The following is an 18,870-nucleotide window of genomic DNA, read 5'->3' on the forward strand; positions in this document are numbered from 1 at the left end:
GGTTGTTGGAGACTTTCTTTCAAGGAATCTTTGGCTTGTTGTCGGCATAGAAAAACTGAAGAAATACACACAGGAAATGGAAGATAGGAGTAGGAGGGAGCCTTCTTCACTCATTGTATTTCTATACCATGTACCTGCTTTATATCTGAAAAAAGTGTTTTATTCAGTAAGTGAAAAGCTAGAGGAAGTTTTAATTGTTTTTGAGGGTGCTAACACACATGAATGTGTTATTCTAGCTCCAGATGGACAAAATTTTGGAGATGGTCTCCGTGAAGGGTACCTTCATCCAGGGAAAGGGGCAAATGATAGAATTCCCAAGATGATCAGAAATGTCAGAAACCTGCTTATGAAGACAGTTACCATCTTAACCGAGAATATTTTTCATCTTTCAATGTAAACTTTAACTTGGATTCCTCCTAGCTAATTGTAGAATAACCATTTTCTGTACAGCATTTTCCAGTAAGCAGTGTCATTATTTATAAGACTGTTTCATTCAACTCAAGTAAACTGAAGAAATTTACTTTATGGCTGAAATAATCATCTTTTATATGTAAGATTTTGTAGCTAAGCTCCCTTATGAGCATATTCTAACTTTTTCACAGCTGTAGGTAGATAACATTGGGTACCATGGAGCAGTGAGGTGTGCCTCACTCGGAAGTCTTACACCAACTTTGTTAGCTGTTGTGGGGCAGGCACTTAGAACACCGGTGTTCTCCGTAGGAAATGGGGTTTTCTTTCATCCTGAGCTGCAGTTTGACTCCCCAGGATGTTTTCTGTGTGTGGTGACATTTCCAAATCTTTCTATATTTGTTTTACTAAGATGTTGAGCTGCTTTTCCAGGAGGCAGGGAAAACCAGAAAGGGCTGTCTTTGGGTCACATCTCTGCTCTGAAGTGGAATGGGATTAACATGGAAGTTCCAGAAGAATTGGATTTGGGCCCATGGAGAGTTTATGAAATGAATGGAGAAATAAGATGTCTCTTCTCAGAATTCATTGTGATGCTTGGTCTCTTCAGAATTAGCCTAGAACACCTCCTTTATTTCTGAAACACTTTTCTGTCAGGTGGTTTTCTCTAAATGACCTAGTTTGTGGGAACCTTTTTTTTTTTCTTTTCTTTTTAATCAGTTTATTAAGCAACAGATTTTTTGAATCAAAAAGATGGTTCAAAACAATTTAGCAGTAAAATTTCCATAAGGGATAGTGAATTTGGCCTTTAATGCAAATCAGTTTGCACCAGAACTGACTTCCCTGTCTGTTGGCTAAAATACTGGGCAGAATGAGATGCAGACTGTGCAGAGGACGCCAGAGCCATGCTTTATGACTAACTAGGGTTCCATCGTGAGGACGTTTGTCTCAGTGAGCTGCATGCTGCTTTTGGCCTCACGTATACCAAGTTCTGGTAATATATCCAGATTTAGGATTTCTGGAAGTTGCTGGGGTTTTTGGTAAGATTCATTTTCCCCCTCATTTTTCATAGTTAATATTGATTTCTAGAATAGTAGTGCAGTAACTTATCTTACCACAGTTGAATTAGTTGACTTTATGATCGTGGTTTACAAACGGTGGTGGTATGAGAGTGACAGCCTTAATGATTAGAAAGCCAGATTTGCATGTACTGAACTTTAAATCCTAATGTATTGGCTTTTGTTTCTGCCTGGTTTTGGTCTTTAGAGTTATAGCCTGTAAATTTTATTTAGATTATTAAGTCAATGATAAATTTTTACCCTGCTCTGTAGGGAACATTCATGGTCACTTTGCAAGCCATACAAATTATCAGTTGCCCAAGTTTTATCTTATTTTCTTAACCATTGTTTTTAAGGAACTTGGAAAAGTGGATCTAAATTTCTGCTTTTATGTATTGGGTCATTTAAATAATTTTTCAGTTCCCTCATATACACAGAAGCTTTTCCTTTCTCAGAAGGATCCCCTGATTCTGTCAGTTAACCGTTTGTTCTGACGCCTAGTGCGGGCTGTCCCTGTCTCTGCACTGACTCCACGGCACGAGAGCGCCTTTGTCCAGGAGTGGTGCCGACTGTGGGGCGGGATACACGGCCATCCATGCCTAGTTTGGGTAGTGTGCAGAAACTCCCAGTCCCGTCACAATCTGCAGGATAGTTCCCAGGCAACACAAACTTACTTTCTCTGGCACTCAAGATTAGGTGGTAATGACACTGAAATGGTGAACATTTTTCTGTTTTCAGAGGTTCAACATCACAAGGAGAAAAACATTCACATTTGATTTTAAAGTAATCGGTTGGGATATAATCCTAATTCTCAACTTTAAATATTTCATCCCAAACTAGTTTTTTAAAGGTCTGATCAGAACTCTGCCTCACTGGATTCATGTCATCTACAGCATAAAATGTCCTGTTAGAGGTAGAGAAGGTCAGGCTGTGCTTCCTTTAAGGGTTCAGAACATACTGGATAAGGATATCTACTCACCTTTTTTTGTCATACTGGGCCAGGGTTTATGATCCTACCATCAGTGGAATTAGTAAATATTGCAAGTTGCTCGTGTTTTGACTTGACTTAAATTTTTTTTTCCAATAGAAACTATGTTCCAACTTCCTGTCAACAATCTTGGCAGTTTAAGAAAAGCCCGGAAAACTGTGAAAAAAATACTTAGTGACATTGGGTTGGAATACTGTAAAGAACACATAGAAGTAAGTAGCATGCCGTTTTCTAATTTTCACACGACTCAGCTTCTGCTCCCTTACTTTGTGTCGGTGGCCAGGATCGTTCGTTTTTAGGTGCGATTCTGAAGTTTAACTGCAGCATTAGCTTTGCTAGAACTTTCTCAATTAGCCTAACTTGTTCCCTTCTCCCTAAAGTGGGCTTTTTCATCTTTGCGTCCTGAAGCAAAAGCAGTTACCACTGAGAACGTGCCACGTCGGACGTTTTCTACTAGGTGCTTTAAAATGGTCTCTAAATTCAAATCCTTTAAAACAGCCCCTAGGGGGGTATAGGAATTCTTCTCTCAGATACGCATGTGAAGAACCAGCAAAGGACTAGGTCCCCTCACAGCTGAGCATGTGGCAGGTCTGTCTGTGGGACTCCGGAGCCCGTTCTCCTTCCGATGTGCCTGAGTGTTTGGCCGGCCTCCTGATTGCTGAGGCGCAGTGCTTGGGAGCTCGTCGTCTCTTTCCTCGGGTTTGAGCGTTTGTAGGCCCTTTTTGACCCATCGTAGACTATTGTCTTTCCCTCGGGAACAGTTTGCACTTTACAAACTGTTTTTCTCGCCTTTTATTCTGTGAGCTTTCTACCAGCCCTGTGGGATAACCAGTGCAGTGGTCTCCTCTTCTAGATCTCATTACTCTGATCTTGTGCTTAGTGGATCAGAAACCTCTGATTGGAAAGAAATGTTTAAAGCTGTTTTTCCCACTAGCCTTTTATGTTCCAGCTGGCCAGGGACTGTAACTACCTTGCCCATCTGTGTCTCCTCAGCACCTAGCACAGTGCTGGGCACGCAACAGGCACTTGGTAAATGTTGGGAAGAAATTGAAAGTGAAAAAGCAATTTCCTTCATGCAACAGGTTTTCTTTTCCTGGTTCCCTTACATACTCTAGGGGCATATCATGAAGACTAAAGCTTCTCAGAATTGGATTTCTCTAGCTATGTCATCCCCAGTGTGGAAGTTCACTCCACACCCTCTCCAATACTTCAGGTACAGGTAGATCTACCTGATGAAGTAGTCCATTTACTTCCCATGCAGTGGGGTAATCTTCACAAGAATAAATAGTGCAAATATTAAAGGTACTTTTCCTATCCTACATTTGATTTGTTCATCCCTATTACACCCACTACGTACTCTGGAATATATTTATGTATACTTGATATTCCACACTGAACTGTGAACCTTTTGGGAACAAGAGGAATTTTACCATAAAACTTAATATTCCTAGCTCAAGCTTGGGGGGGGGGGTCAAATTTTTACATAAGAGTAATTTAACATAATATCACATGCTTTCTTTGAGTAGCTGTCCTCCTTTGGGGGTTCAGAAATCCTGAGTTTTCCTTCTAGTCCAATCCCACCCCACCCCCATCTCCATAGAACATTTTTCTTCACGGAACCAGAATACCACATTTGTAGTGCTAAGACTGAGTGAATGTCGCTGTCTTACGCTCTGCTCTAATATTACAGCTGATGAGGTACAGCTCTTAAGAAGGGTGCTTTGGTATCAATACATGGCTTAATTTTTTACTTAAGTAGAGCTTCCAGTGGTTTCTTTGGAAACCTGGTGACCATGAGGAGAATGTTCAGTTGATGTACCGTGTTCACTGTAACACCCACGTGCCCTTTTGTTTTTCCTAAGAACCTTAGGACTCCTGTCTCGTTCTGGGTGGGGTTGACTTTCTGTTCATCTCCCCAGCCCTAGTAAGAGAGAGGATTTATATGTCAAGTTGGGCTAGAATTAATACCATGTTTTTGAAACTTCTCTCACTGTTTTCTAGGACTTTAAACAGTTTGAACCTAATGACTTTTATTTGAAAAACACTACATGGGAGGATGTAGGACTGTGGGACCCCTCGCTTACGAAGAACCAGGTAAGCGGCGCGGGAGGCTGCCCCAAGGCAGCGTTTCCCCTTTTCAGTTCTGGGCCTTTCATAGTGTTACATTATTTGTAGACAACCTAATGTGGAAAGTGTTAAAAATTTATTATTTCATACTTTCCTGAGAGATAGAGAAAAATAGGAAGAACTTTGGTCTAGTTTTTTTCATTGTCCTGAAACTATATGTAAGAGGAATAGCAAAGTTTGTCACTTCAAAGTTGTAACGCCCAGTGTGCACCAGAATCCCCTCTCCTCCTCTCACCCTGCCAAAAGTATTCTGGTTCTTCTGATTCTCAAGTGTTCCGTCCAGTGTTCAGTTTATCTAGGGTATCCATCATTTTTCTGTGTTGCAGTCCTTGTTTTTTTCTATAAAGGGGAAGTCAGGACTCTTTCTTCCATTTAGGTTTTCTTGCTCGTCTGTATCGTCACCCAGCCTCTGTGGGGTAGTCTGAGCCAGCACTCGGGCTGTGGGATAGGTGGCTCTGTAGGGTGGTAGAGGTGGGCAGCTTAACTGTTACTGATTGGAATTACAAACGGTATTAGGTAATCAAAGGCACCAGCAGTGCCGACAAATAGCAATAGGTGATGTTACAACAAAAGATAGAGGGCCACGGGCGATGTGTCTTCCCAGGGAGAAGTGATCATCAACTCAAACTGCACCATCATTTATTTCAGTGGTGATTGAATTCTGGATTGTTTATCTGTTCATCCGTTGGAACATACTTGGCAGGGAGTTAGTACTTTTAAATGCCACCTCAGAAATGTGATGTCATCTGGTTCTTTTCTTATTAATAACCCAGGAAAGGGTATTAACCAGCAGCCTTAAAATAGGAAAGCTTCCAGTAGGACACATCACTTAGTTAATTCAGTTTTACCAATACCAGAGAAGGAAAAGCACAGTACTTCATTTTGGTTGTAACCAGTGTCTGAAACAAGGTAGATTTTTTATAAGAAAAAAATGATCACCTCTCACCAAACTTGTGTTTCCTCTATCATGAAAGGACCAACTGCACAGATGTTAATGAACTGTTTCTGTAAGTTGCTCTTTGACACTAGTAAATTGTGCAGTGCTTGTTTTATTGGCTTTTTAATATCCTGCATTCCCCACATTCTGTAGGAATTTTTACTTAATTTCTTAATTTGAATCAGAGCAGCTGTCACTTCATTACTTCTTTTGAAACTGCTCTTGCTTGAGAAGAAGGAACAGCGTGGCTTACAGAAGAAAGCTGACTTTTCAGATCAGTGGGGTTTTGATCTCAGTGAAATCCGAATGCTACACTCGACTTAGATCAGAGGAGGGAATGTTTGAAATTTTTGAAAATGTGCCCTTTTTTTTCTATGAAAATTTTTCCATGATGGAAAGGATCAAAGGTGTGTCTTTATGTTGTATGGCCTAATTGCACTAGAACACTTTGGGGCCTGAGTTTTAGTGTATAGTGAGTCTGGAACCTTCAGCAACTTAACAGCTGTACTTACAGAGTAATTGTAGTGATTTCGCTTAGCTTATTCTTTGTCCTTTCTAATTATAAAATGTTTATCTTGAAGCCATTTGTCTTTGGGTTTCTCTAAACCAGTGAGCAAATGTGACTGAATGTGACTGTTCTTTTCTAAAAACACTGAGGAAAAATTCTGAATGGAGTTTTTATTTGTAACACCAAAATAAGTGTTTATTAGTTTACAACAGCGTTTTCATTTGGGTTTATATTAGGTTGGTACAAAAGTAATTGCGGTTTTTGTATTGTTGAAATTTACCTTTGCTGTTGGAATACACTTAAATAAATGTAGTTATGTTATACGTTTTAATGCACATGTCTCACTTTATGTTTTTTTGTGAATGACTTATTACTTGCTGTTTATATTTATTTTAGACTATGGAAAGGATGTTAGACAAAAAGCAAATTCAAGTGATTTTCTTATTCGTGTTCAAAATGGGTTGTAAAGCAGCGGAGTCAACTAGCAGTACAGTGCATTTGGCCCAGGAGCTGCTAACGAGCGTACGTGCACTGGTGGTTCAAGAAGTTTTGTGAAAGAGACGAGAGCCTTGGAGGAACGTAGTGATCACTCATCGGAAGTTGACAATGACCAGGAAGTTGACAATGACCGGGTGAGAGCCATCATCGAAGCTGATCTTCTTACTGCATGAGAAGTTGCCAAAGAGCTGAACATTGCCCATTCTACAGTTGTTCACGATTTGAAGCAAATTGGAAAAGTGAAAAAACTCGATAAGTGGGTGTCTCATGATAAGCTAACCGAAAATCAAAAAGTCGTTTTGAAGTGTCTTCTCTTATTCTGCGCAACAACAGTGAACCGTTTCTCTATCGGATTGTGACATGCAATAAGAAGTGGATTTTATATGACAGATGGTGACAACCAGCTCAGTGGTTGGACTGAGAGGAAGCTCCACAGCACTTCCCAAAGCCATGCTGGCACCGAAGAAGGAACGTGGTCACAGTCTGGTGGTCTGCTGCCTGTCTGATCCACTGTAGCTTTCTGAATCCTGACGAAATCATTACAAGAAGTACGCTCAGCAAATCGATGAGACGCACCAAAAACTCGACCACCTGCAGCCGGCACTGGTCAGCAGAAAGGGCCGGGTTCTCGGGCACAGCACCACCCGGCGCACGTGGCACAGCGGCGCTCACAGGCTGCACATGCCGGAAGGTCCGCCTCGGCCGCCGTGTCCACCTGGACTCTTGCCAGCCAACTGCCACTTCCTCAAGCATCTTGACAGCTGTTTGCAGGGAAAACGCTTCCACAACCAGCAGGAGGCAGAAAACGCTTTCCAAGAGTTGGTTGACTCCTGAAGCACAGGTGTTTACCACGCTGCAGGAATAAACAAACTTACTTCTCATTGGCAAAAATGTGTTGATTGTCGTGGTTCCTATTTTGATTTATAAAAATATGTTTGAGCCTAGTTATAATGATTTAAAATTCAGTCCAAAACCGCAATTACCTTTGCACCAACCTAATGTTTTATAAATTATGCATTTTGCAGAAGGAAGTTTTACTCAGATCAATGCATTACAGTTTCAGTTCTAAAAATTGCATTGTCTCTTCAACACTATCTTGGGGAAAAAAATCTAGAACCTGTTAATGCTTATCTGAAGTGGCATTCTGATTCCAGTTTTTGTCTTTTCTTTAGGACTATCGGACAAAACCTTTTTGCTGCAGTGCTTGCCCATTTTCTTCAAAATTTTTCTCTGCCTACAAAAGTCATTTCCGGAATGTCCATAGTGAAGACTTTGAAAACAGGATTCTCCTTAATTGCCCCTACTGTACGTTCAATGCAGACAAAAAGACTTTGGAAACACACATTAAAATATTTCATGCTCCAAACGCCAGCGCACCAAGTAGCAGCCTCAGCACTTTCAAAGATAAAAGCAAGAGTGATGGCCTTAAACCCAAGCAGGCTGACAGTGTAGAGCAAGCGGTTTATTACTGTAAGAAGTGCACTTACCGAGATCCGCTTTATGAAATAGTTAGGAAGCACATTTACAGGGAACATTTTCAGCATGTGGCAGCACCTTACATAGCAAAGGCAGGAGAAAAATCACTCAATGGTGCAGTCCCCTTAGGCACAAATGCCCGGGAGGAAAGTAGTATTCACTGCAAGCGATGCCTTTTTATGCCAAAGTCTTACGAAGCTTTGGTACAACATGTCATTGAAGACCATGAACGCATAGGCTATCAGGTCACTGCCATGATTGGTCACACAAATGTGGTGGTTCCCCGATCCAAACCCCTGATGCTAATTGCTCCCAAACCTCAAGAGAAGAAGGGCATGGGACTCCAGTCAAGAATTGGTTCCCTCGCTTCTGGAAACGTACGGTCTTTGCCATCACAGCAGATGGTGAATCGACTCTCAATACCAAAGCCTAACTTAAATTCCACAGGTGTCAACATGATGTCCAATGTTCACCTGCAGCAGAACAACTATGGAGTCAAATCTGTAGGCCAGGGCTATGGCGTTGGTCAGTCAATGAGACTGGGGCTAGGTGGCAACGCACCGGTTTCCATCCCTCAACAGTCTCAGTCTGTGAAGCAGTTACTTCCAAGTGGAAATGGAAGATCTTACGGTCTTGGGTCAGAGCAGAGGACCCAGGCGCCAGCAAGATACTCACTGCAGTCTCCGAATGCCCCATCTCTCTCTTCAGGCCAGTTAAAGTCTCCATCCCTCTCCCAGTCACAGGCATCCAGAGTATTAGGTCAGTCCAGCTCCAAGCCAACTGCAGCTGCCACTGGCCCTCCACCACCCAATACTTCCTCAACTCAGAAGTGGAAAATATGTACCATCTGTAATGAGCTGTTTCCTGAAAATGTATATAGCGTGCACTTCGAAAAAGAACATAAAGCTGAGAAAGTCCCAGCAGTAGCCAACTACATTATGAAAATACACAATTTCACTAGCAAATGCCTTTACTGTAATCGCTATTTGCCCACAGACACTCTGCTCAACCACATGCTAATTCATGGTCTGTCTTGTCCGTATTGCCGGTCAACCTTCAATGACGTGGAAAAGATGGCGGCTCACATGCGCATGGTTCACGTGGACGAAGAGATGGGACCTAAAACAGATTCTACTCTGAGTTTTGATTTGACATTGCAGCAGGGTAGTCACACTAACATCCATCTCCTTGTAACCACGTATAACCTGAGGGATGCTCCTGCTGAGTCTGTTGCTTACCATGCCCAAAATAACCCACCCATCCCTCCAAAGCCACAACCAAAAGTGCAGGAAAAGGCAGATATTCCTGTTAAAAGCTCACCTCAAGCTGCAGTGCCCTATAAAAAAGATGTCGGGAAAACCCTCTGCCCTCTTTGCTTTTCAATCCTGAAAGGACCCATATCTGACGCACTTGCACATCACTTACGAGAGAGGCACCAGGTGATTCAGACGGTTCACCCAGTGGAGAAAAAGCTCACCTACAAGTGCATCCACTGCCTTGGTGTGTATACCAGCAACATGACCGCCTCCACCATCACTCTGCATCTGGTTCACTGCAGGGGTGTGGGAAAGACCCAGAACGGCCAAGACAAGACAAATGCACCTTCGCGGCTTAACCAGTCCCCAGGCCTGGCACCTGTGAAGCGCACTTACGAGCAAATGGAGTTCCCCTTGCTGAAGAAGCGAAAGTTAGATGAAGATAGCGATTCACCTGGCTTCTTTGAAGAGAAGCCTGAGGAGCCTGTTGTTTTAGCTTTAGACCCTAAGGGTCATGAAGATGATTCTTATGAAGCCAGGAAAAGCTTCCTAACAAAATACTTCAACAAACAACCTTATCCCACCAGGAGAGAAATTGAGAAGCTGGCGGCAAGCTTATGGTTGTGGAAGAGTGACATTGCTTCCCATTTTAGTAACAAGAGGAAGAAGTGTGTCAGAGACTGTGAAAAGTACAAGCCTGGTGTGTTACTGGGCTTCAACATGAAAGAGCTAAACAAAGTTAAGCATGAGATGGATTTTGATGCTGAGTGGCTCTTTGAAAATCACGATGAGAAGGATTCCAGAGTCAATGCTAGTAAAACAGCAGACAAAAAGCTCAATCTTGGGAAGGAAGATGACAGTTCCTCAGACAGTTTTGAAAATTTGGAGGAAGAATCCAATGGAAGTGACAGCCCCTTTGACCCTGTTTTTGAAGTTGAGCCTAAAATCCCTAATGATAACCCAGAGGAACACATACCGAAGGTAATTTCTGAAGATGCTTTAGAATCTGAGAAGCTAGACCAAAAAGCGGAGGATGGTTCAAAATATGAAACTATTCATTTGACTGAGGAGCCAACCAAACTAATGCATGATGCCTCTGATAGTGAGGTTGACCAAGATGATGTTGTTGAGTGGAAAGATGGTGCTTCTCCATCTGAGAGCGGCCCTGGTTCCCAACAGGTGTCAGACTTTGAGGACAACACGTGTGAGATGAAAGCAGGAACCTGGTCCGATGAGTCTTCCCAGAGTGAAGACGCGAGGAGCAGTAAGCCAGCTGCCAAAAAAAAGGCTACCGTGCAAGGAGACAGAGAGCAGTTGAAGTGGAAGAATAGTTCCTATGGAAAAGTTGAAGGGTTTTGGTCCAAGGACCAGTCACAGTGGAAGAATGCCACTGAAAACGATGAGCGCTTATCCACCCCACAGATCGAGTGGCAGAACAGCACCATTGACAGTGAGGATGGGGAGCAGTTTGACAGCATGGCCGACGGGGTGGCCGACCCGATGCACGGCAGCTTGACGGGGGTCAAACTGAGCAGCCAGCAGGCTTAAGGGCCGGCCTCTCGGGCCTTGGTGACAAATGCTGCGGCCTGGAACTCTGTTCTCCTTTCAGTTACGACTGCAAAGCTGTGTTCTAACTGGTACTGCCTTTCGAGTGCCGGGTCATCAGGCGGTGGGGACATGTGGCCACTCCAGTCCCAGTGGTCATTTCTAAGTCTGTGACACGTGATTGGCTGATCTTGGCTTTAGAACGCTCTGTGACAGACACAGTAACTAAATGTGAAAAACCAATAAGCTGGTGGCTCATGAACGCACATGAGAAAAAGCAGAGGTTTGTTTTATCTGCCGTCTCACCATTTCTTTCCCTCTGTAAAACAGTGTCTGGTTGGACGTCCTTGAGAAGCATTCTCCTGATTACAATGGTCGTGCAGGGCCAGCACACAAGCTACCAGTCCAGTGTGTACAGTAGACTTCGGGGAAATCAATTTTTTTCATGTATTCATTCTGAATAGTTGAAATGTATATTTGTACAGTCTTTTAGACCTATTCAAGTGAAGCTTACGATACTGTTACTGTGTACCCATCATAGACTCTTTTCTTTTTTAGTGTTGCCCTTGCTGTGTAATAAGCGCTGTATCTAGCTGACCTAGCAAAAGCCTGAAACTACGCTAGTGTGGACTTCGGGACAGACTTAGTTTTTGCACATAACCTTGTACAATCTCGCGACAGAGGCCAGCCACGTAAGATATATATCTGGACTCTCTTGTATTATAGAATTTTTCTTGTTCTGAATATCCTTGACATTACAGCTGACAAAAACAAAAACTGGTATTTCAGATGTTTTCTGAAATCTTTTAAGCTAAAAATCACATGCAAGAATTGACTTTGCAGCGACTAATTTTGACACCTTTTAGATCTGTATGGAAGTGTGTTGTGTTGAAGCAGCAGGCCAATGAGTGCTGCTTTTTGGATATTTAGTTTTATCTTTAGTTAAACACCACCCTGGTGTATTCATTTATACCATCTAATATATGACACACTGTTGTAGTATGTATAATTTTGTGATCTTTATTTCCCTTTGTATTCATTTTAAGCATCTAAATAAATTGCTGTATTGTGCTTAATGTAGATACTTACTTGCGTTATTACACCTCCAGTCCTCTGTGTCCGTCACATCTTGTACCAGTTGATGCCTCATCAGAGAAGGAGGCACAGCCACCGAGGAAGCTTGTGGAAGACCAGGAATGGCATAAAGAACGCTTTCTCTCAAGGCTCTTGTTACACATTCTTTGGTTCGGTTTGGCTTTTGTCTGTTACCTTTTTAATCACTAAAATAAACATCCTTGAATTTTTTCAGGTCCCCTGTTGTTAAGGATCAGAACCTGCTTAGATATGTAAATGTCTCAGTGATAAAGGATGTAAACATAAATAAGCATTGATTTGCAAGCAGAATCTTACTACCCTGGTGTTCTTTCTTCTAAATGAAGTCCATGTTAGTTTTCACTTCATAATGGGAACAGTTGTACTAACCAGGCAACTACTCTTCTTTTAACTCTGGACCATCTTGCTATTAAGAGAAAGGCTTTGGAGAGCACATGTTCTGGGGGCTATCAAGATGCAGGAACTGGTAGGGCGCGAGTGACCCCGTACCAAAGAACAGGGAGTTAGGAGGTGGCAGAAGTGGTCCAGTGTGTTTGGTGGTGGTAACATGACGGGATGGATGCTCTTTAGTCCATGCGGAGGCTGGTCAGTCACCTTTCAGGGACATTGGCTTAAAGAGTTCTGAAGTGGACTAGTTTCCATGATTTCTAAGACTCCAGAAAGTTCAGTTTAACGCTTTTGTTACCCGAGAGCAAAAGTTTGACCAGCCTCCCCCCAAAATGTAAAGCTGTGCCTCTCAGAACAATATAGGAGAAAGCACAAGAATGGACTAGAACCTTCAGGGTGTTTGGAGCTGGCACGGAGCTAATTTTTTTTTTTTTTTTTTTGAGCTATTTTAAACTGTCACACAGATAGATTATAAATTCTGTGGACATCCAAGATGCTGCAGATTACCTAATCAGAAAAGGTGGCGTTGAGAACATGTCTTACCTGCATTTAAGCCATCTCACATTTGCTTTGAAATTACTCTGCCTAATAGGAAGAATTTAGCCTGGTCTTGTGAGTCCTACATGAAGTACTAGTGAGACTTGTGCAGTATAGGGGTTGAGGGTGGGGAGGTGTGCTCCGGGCTGGACATTTGAGCAGAGAGATGAGGACGCTTCTGTGCTGTGGTGGTGTGAGTGGGCCTTGTCAGCAGGGGGAAAAGAGTTTAGCCACCTAAGGACTGGAAATAAAGATTCCCCAGTAAAAACTGTTGGAGAAGTCCTGAAAGTGTCTCAATAAAAGCCATTTTAAAACAATGCCGTTGCTACTGTTTGCTTTTGGAATAATCTGGAAAGAAAAGCTGGCTTTCTGCCATCTTCTAATTAGAGAGGGTCTATAACTGTAGACTGAATAATCCTGTAGATTTTCTTTTGAACAAGGAAAAACAAAATTCCAGAGCACTTTTTGCCCTCTGTGGCCAGAAGTTCCAGACTCAAACTGAGTAAGCACTGTGGTTTCTCTCCCGTTTCAGCACGTAGAAGCATTTTCTTGTCCCATCTTTGGTTCCTTACCATTGAGTAGTACGAGGGTCTTCAGCAAACAGCTCTTTGTTCCCTCTTAAATTCCAAGCAGAAAAGGAAATGCCCCTTCCTCCCCTTCCCAACCCCCATGGCTGTGTCTGTCTAGCCACTTGTAAAGATTCACACTTCTTCAAAAGGGAGCAAAAAGATTTGAAAATGATTTATATCAAAGATTGAGGAATGCCCCACCTGAAACACTTCTCTAGGGGCGATTCACCTTGCTTTTGCCAAATGAGTACCGCCATATAGACGGGTGTCTCCCTGCTCTGTGGACTAAATCTTAAGGTGGGGCTCCCAGATCATCTTGACACTACAGCTTGAGAGCCACTTAGCCTGAGTGATGGATCTGATTTTTACCAAGAAGTTAGGTAGAGCATGCTGAATCTGGATTCCACAGAGCAGCTGGTCAGCCTTCTGCCCCTCCCTTAGGCAATGGTCTTTTCAACCCATTTGACACTTATTTCTAACCCACCCAGTAGCTTATTGGCCTGGCACCAGTTGCAGGCATGTTTCACCAAAGTGTCATGTAGGAACATAACTCCTCAACCCCCAGAGGACCAAAAATTAAGGCAAGAGACTGCTCTCACCAAACTGAAATGCATTCCGACATACCAGTTATTAAAGGGCCGCCTTGACGTGATCTAGAAAAAGACTGAGATAAACCAGACAGGCAAGTTAAAAGATAAAAAGGTGTTTTCTACCAACTGCTACTGGGTTAGCTCAAAAATGGATCAAAACTTGCACAAAATGATTATTTGGAAAAGTATTGGCAATTCTTTGCATCCTGCTACTTCCATCAACAAACTCTCAAAAAATTAATATTCACTAGAACTTGAATCCTAGAGGCATTACGACTTAGTGGAGTTGTATTTAAAAATCTGCATGTAAGGCATAGCTGCAGATACCCTGAAAATCCTTGAGTCGTGTTTTCAAAGGGCTCCAGCTACGAGGATACAGGAGGGACGGGCCCCAGGATTTCCAGGACACATGCTCTGCACCGCGTAAATGAGGTGTTGCGGGTGTCTGTTTTTTTCAGCATATGTACAGTGTGCATCTGTGATGCAAACCAACCGCCACGCTCGCAGCAGGACACCATCAGTACCCCCTAGAAAGGCGTAAAGGCATTCAAACCTAAACTGGTTGTTGCAAAGATTTGGCTGTACCTTTATTAATGTCTTCTTACTACCAAGTGAAACAAAATGGATATCCTGATAGCAGATTGTTCACCTGGAAGCTGATAAAGCAAGAGGCTAGAAATAAAGACCTTTTCCAAAGCACGCATGTGATCTGTCGCCATCAGGCCTGAAGCAGAAGGCAACAGCTGTGTAAGAGGGACAGCCATCTGGGAGTCAAAACTTTTAAGACCCCGCGTTGAGGATGGCAGGTGAAAAGATGCCTGCACGGCTGCATCTGCTGGGCTGGCTCTATTGGTATTGGCTTCCCCCGGGGGAGAGGACTCCAGAGGCTTAAATACAGAGTCCTCCAGGCCAGGGGTGAGATTCCACCTTTCCCAGGAGTTTGACACTGTTCATAAAATCGCCCCAAGCTCACCACACATCCTGAGCACATATTGACTCAACAAGAACTTTCCAAACATCGCAGAAGTGTTTAGTTGCAGGGCACTAGATGCCAAGATAATTTGAATCCTCAAAACAGTCCTGCCTCACACCCCCACCCCCTCAAAAAAAGTATTGTAAAAGGAGTGTTAGTTCCCAGGACATGATGCTTGAGCAAAGCCAATTTGTCCCAAGACTCCACCTGGCAGAGAGGAGATGCTTATTTGGACCCAGGCTATCAGAGTCCACAGCCCCTGGGTTTCCCAGCCACACCATCCAGCCCTGATTCTGGCTGAAGACTACCCTCTTGAGAAAGGCTTTCCCTGCTGTGAACACAAAGACACGTGAGCCCCGGGTTTTAAACCAACACCTACTTTCCCCAGCACAGTGTCTCCCAAACGACTCATTCACACTGCCATCTTCGTCATTTTTGCCACATCTGCCTAACAGCTGCTTTACATACTTGGTATGTTTCAACTCCCCTTTTTAGAAGGGAAAATTATTTTTGCAAGAAAAGTCCAACCAGCGTGCTTTGCTATTAATGGTAGCACCCCTGAAAACACAAGGCAAAACGTTAAGACTGAAACTGTGCCACCTGCCATCGCTTGCCGAGGGCTGTGAGCCCGAGACTTGCTTTGTTGGTTAAAAAGGAAAATCAGAGGGATCCAGGGCAGACTAGCACCAAGATGAGACCTTTTCCTTGACCCAGGCAAGACTGGAAAAATTGGATATGTCTCTGTGGACTCGTGTTACCTAACGCATGCCAGATGGCACCAAACCCATTTGTCAACAGATGGCTCCCGTTCAGTGTTTCCCAGGGAAGTCTCTGCCCATCAGTGAGTACCCAACTCTTCTTACCTGGTTTTAGACTCCTTTTTATGACATAGGACTCTCATTGGCAGTTACGGGAACTCCAACTCAGATTGGGCTTTTCACAAAGGAAAACGCAAGCAGCCGTGGTGCCCAAAGAAGGCAGGCTGCTCAGCGATGCGGGCAGGGCCTCCGGGCCTCTTGTCTTCTGGTCCTGCCACCCGCCTGGTCACCTTCATTCTAAGCAGGCACCCTGGCGTTCTTGTTGCTTCCCATTCACCTGCCCTGAGAGAGGGCATCGCCTCCCTCGCTACTGAGCAAGGGTCCTGAACTTGGGGCCAATTGGACCATTCCAGAACCAGTTTCCATGCTGGTAGGCTTAAGATGGGCTTCCCTGGTGGCTCAGTGGTTAAAAAAAAAAAAGCCTGCCAGTGCAGGAGACTTGGGTTCAATCCATGGGAAGGAAAGAGCCCCTGGAAAAGGAAATGACCACCCACTCCAGTATTTCTGCCTGGGAAATCCCATAGCCAGAGGAGCCTGGCAGGCTGCAGTCCATGGGGTCGCAAGAGAGTCGGGCACTGCTTAGTGACTGCTGCTGCTAAGTGACTTTAGTCGTGTCCGACTCTGTGGGACCCCATAGATGGCAGCCCACCAGGCTCCCCTGTCCTTGGGATTCTCCAGGCAAGAACACTGGAGTGGGTTGCCATTTCCTTCTCCAATGCATGAAAGTGAAAAGTGAAACTGAAGTTGCTCAGTTGTGTCCAACTCTTCACAACCCCATGGACTGCAGCCTACCAGGCTCCTCCATCCATGGGATTTTCCAGGCAAGAGTACTGGAGTGGGGTGCCGTTGCCTTCTCCGACTTAGTGACTAAACATCACCAAACAAGGCTTAGACCAGAACTACCTCGGTGAGTCACTGTGAGCTAGGTTCACCTGGATGGGCTTAGATCAGGCAGTACCCATCTCTGGAGCTGAGGCAGAATCGGTTCAACTCAAGCCAGAAACCAACTCAAACCCAATTACACTCGGGAGGATGTGAAACGGATATTGAGGTCTCGACACTCTTCAAAGGAAACCTTGAGATTTTTCTTAACTGCTCTTGGAAAACATGTCCCAGAACCGGCTGCGTCTCCAAATCACCTGGGGAGTTTTAACACTTAGAGATCCTGAGGACCCTCCCCCAGAGATTCTGATGTAGTTGGTCACAGGCTATGGCCCAGCTGACTTCAAAGGACAAGTAAGCCGGAGAACCACCATTCTTTTTTTTCTTTGGTCGTGCCTTCTGGCATGTGGGATCTTAGTCCCCGACCAGGGATCAAACTTGTGTCCCCCTGCAGTGGAAGTGCAAAATCCTAACCGCTGGACCACCAGGGAAGTCCCTTTTTTAAATTATTTTAAATTTTTTCCCACCATTCTAAAGACACAAGTGAATGATGCTACAGCATGAACCTTCCGCAGTTCATCTCTTTGCTACCAGTGGTCTCCTGGGTAAGACCACTGATTTTATTTCTCTCCATTCAACAAACATACCCTCGCCGGACAGCCTGAGAACCCCCGTCTCTACACCCAGAGGTGCAGTTTGTGTGCAGAAAACAGCACGTGTGCAGCTGATGGCCTGATGTCTCCACAGTTCCCTGGGAGCCATGAGGAGACCGTGGGTGTACACAGGGCACCCTTACTGCAGGAGAGGTCACTGCTGCAGCCACCCCAGCCCTGGTGCCCAAAAGAAAAGCACAGACTTCATCATCCAGGGTGCTCCTCCAGGTCTCCTATGCCCGCTCCTCGGGCACATCTCCCCCTGGAAGAGCCTTGCTGATGAAACACTGACCGTTAGCATGTATGATGGTGCTGCTCCCTGGATGACCCCATGAGGAAGTCCTTCCGGTTGAGGGGCCGACCTCCAGCATTCAGGCTTGGCTTGACTTGGTGCCTTGAGGGAATCTTGCCATTCTCCTGATACATGCCCCCAGCAGCCATCTATCCATCTCCTTCCTCAAACTCGGCATCACGGGCCGACAGCAAAGCACAGTCGTCAGAAGTCCCAGTAAAGAAAGCAGAAGCAAGGCTCCGGCCACCGGCCCTGCCCAGCTGCTTGCAAGGCTAAAATGCATCCAGATGGTGCTTCCTGATAAGATGAATTCTGATGATTTTATGTCTACAGCGAACACACGGGGCTCAGAGAGGAAATTCTGTGACAGCTGCTCAGTCATAATCGCTTTGAATTCTTGTAAACCCAAAGATGGTTGTGCTCTTGACCAGGACACAAAGCACAAAGCGGAATTTTGTTTGAAGATGGAGAGGGAGATGCCCTGAGGCCTCCAGGTGCCTCGGTCAACAGGTTGTCTTGGAAGAACTGATAGTCCTGGAAACAGACCCCTTTAGGGGTGTCTGCCCAGCTTCTCACCTCTTCTCTGGAACTCCCCTTTTGACCCCAAGAAATAGCGCTTTTATGATGAATGGACATTGAGTTTTGTCAAATGCTTTTTCATGCATCTATGGAGATGACCATAAACATCTATGTGAAGTTTTTTTTACTTTATTCATCCAAGTGTGTTGCACTGATTGATTTTAAGGTGTTAAACCCACCTTGTATCCCTTGGAGATAGTCCACTTGGTCATGGTGTATAATCCTCATGGTGTATAATGTTTCTGGATTCAGTCTGCTAATAATTTGTTGAGGACTTCTGCAAATGCAAATACCAGTGAGTCCAGGCATGTAGAGAAATTAGTGAGATAATCTGGATACAAGAGAAACATGGAGAGTGAGGCCCTTCTAAAGGGACTCAACTTTATTGTCCGGCAAGAATATGAACCCAATACTGCCATATTTTAGTTTCTGAGTAGAAGCTGAAAATCCAGTTCTTCATGAGAAATGTCCTGATTTTTAATTGCTAGCAACTTATTTTAATCAAATTTTTTGAATAGGGAAACATCGAAATATCAAAAAGTATAAAATAAAAATGGAAAGCCCACATCTCACCGAAAGCAGAATGTTCACCATTTTCAAATATTTGTTTATCCTCCCAGAGAACTTTAGCGCTTTCCTTTCTTACACAGACGATAGCATATCGTGTCCTTCTTCTTCC

The 18,870-nt window shown here is 44.0% G+C and overlaps 1 protein-coding gene across 6 annotated transcripts in view; it reads left to right on the forward strand.

Moving 5' to 3' along the window:
- Positions 1-12,102, forward strand: part of ADNP (activity dependent neuroprotector homeobox) — a 30,002-nt gene extending 17,900 nt beyond the window's left edge. For 5 of the 6 annotated variants that reach the window (XM_086331354.1, XM_086331350.1, XM_086331351.1 and 2 more), the window contains 3 exons: positions 2,551-2,663; positions 4,453-4,545; positions 7,694-12,102. In XM_086331354.1, the coding sequence (XP_086187480.1) occupies positions 2,556-2,663; positions 4,453-4,545; positions 7,694-10,801 (3,309 nt within the window). In that variant the 5' untranslated portion in view covers positions 2,551-2,555 and the 3' untranslated portion in view covers positions 10,802-12,102. The remainder of the gene's footprint in view (positions 1-2,550; positions 2,664-4,452; positions 4,546-7,693) is intronic. The other variant, XM_086331355.1, reaches the window with a different exon arrangement.
- Positions 12,103-18,870: the final 6,768 nt, after the last annotated feature.

The sequence above is a fragment of the Bos grunniens genome, chromosome 13 (assembly GCF_055505025.1).
Source record: "Bos grunniens cultivar Pamir isolate PY7600 chromosome 13, Bosgru_T2T1.0, whole genome shotgun sequence".
Taxonomy (NCBI): domain Eukaryota; kingdom Metazoa; phylum Chordata; class Mammalia; order Artiodactyla; family Bovidae; genus Bos; species Bos grunniens.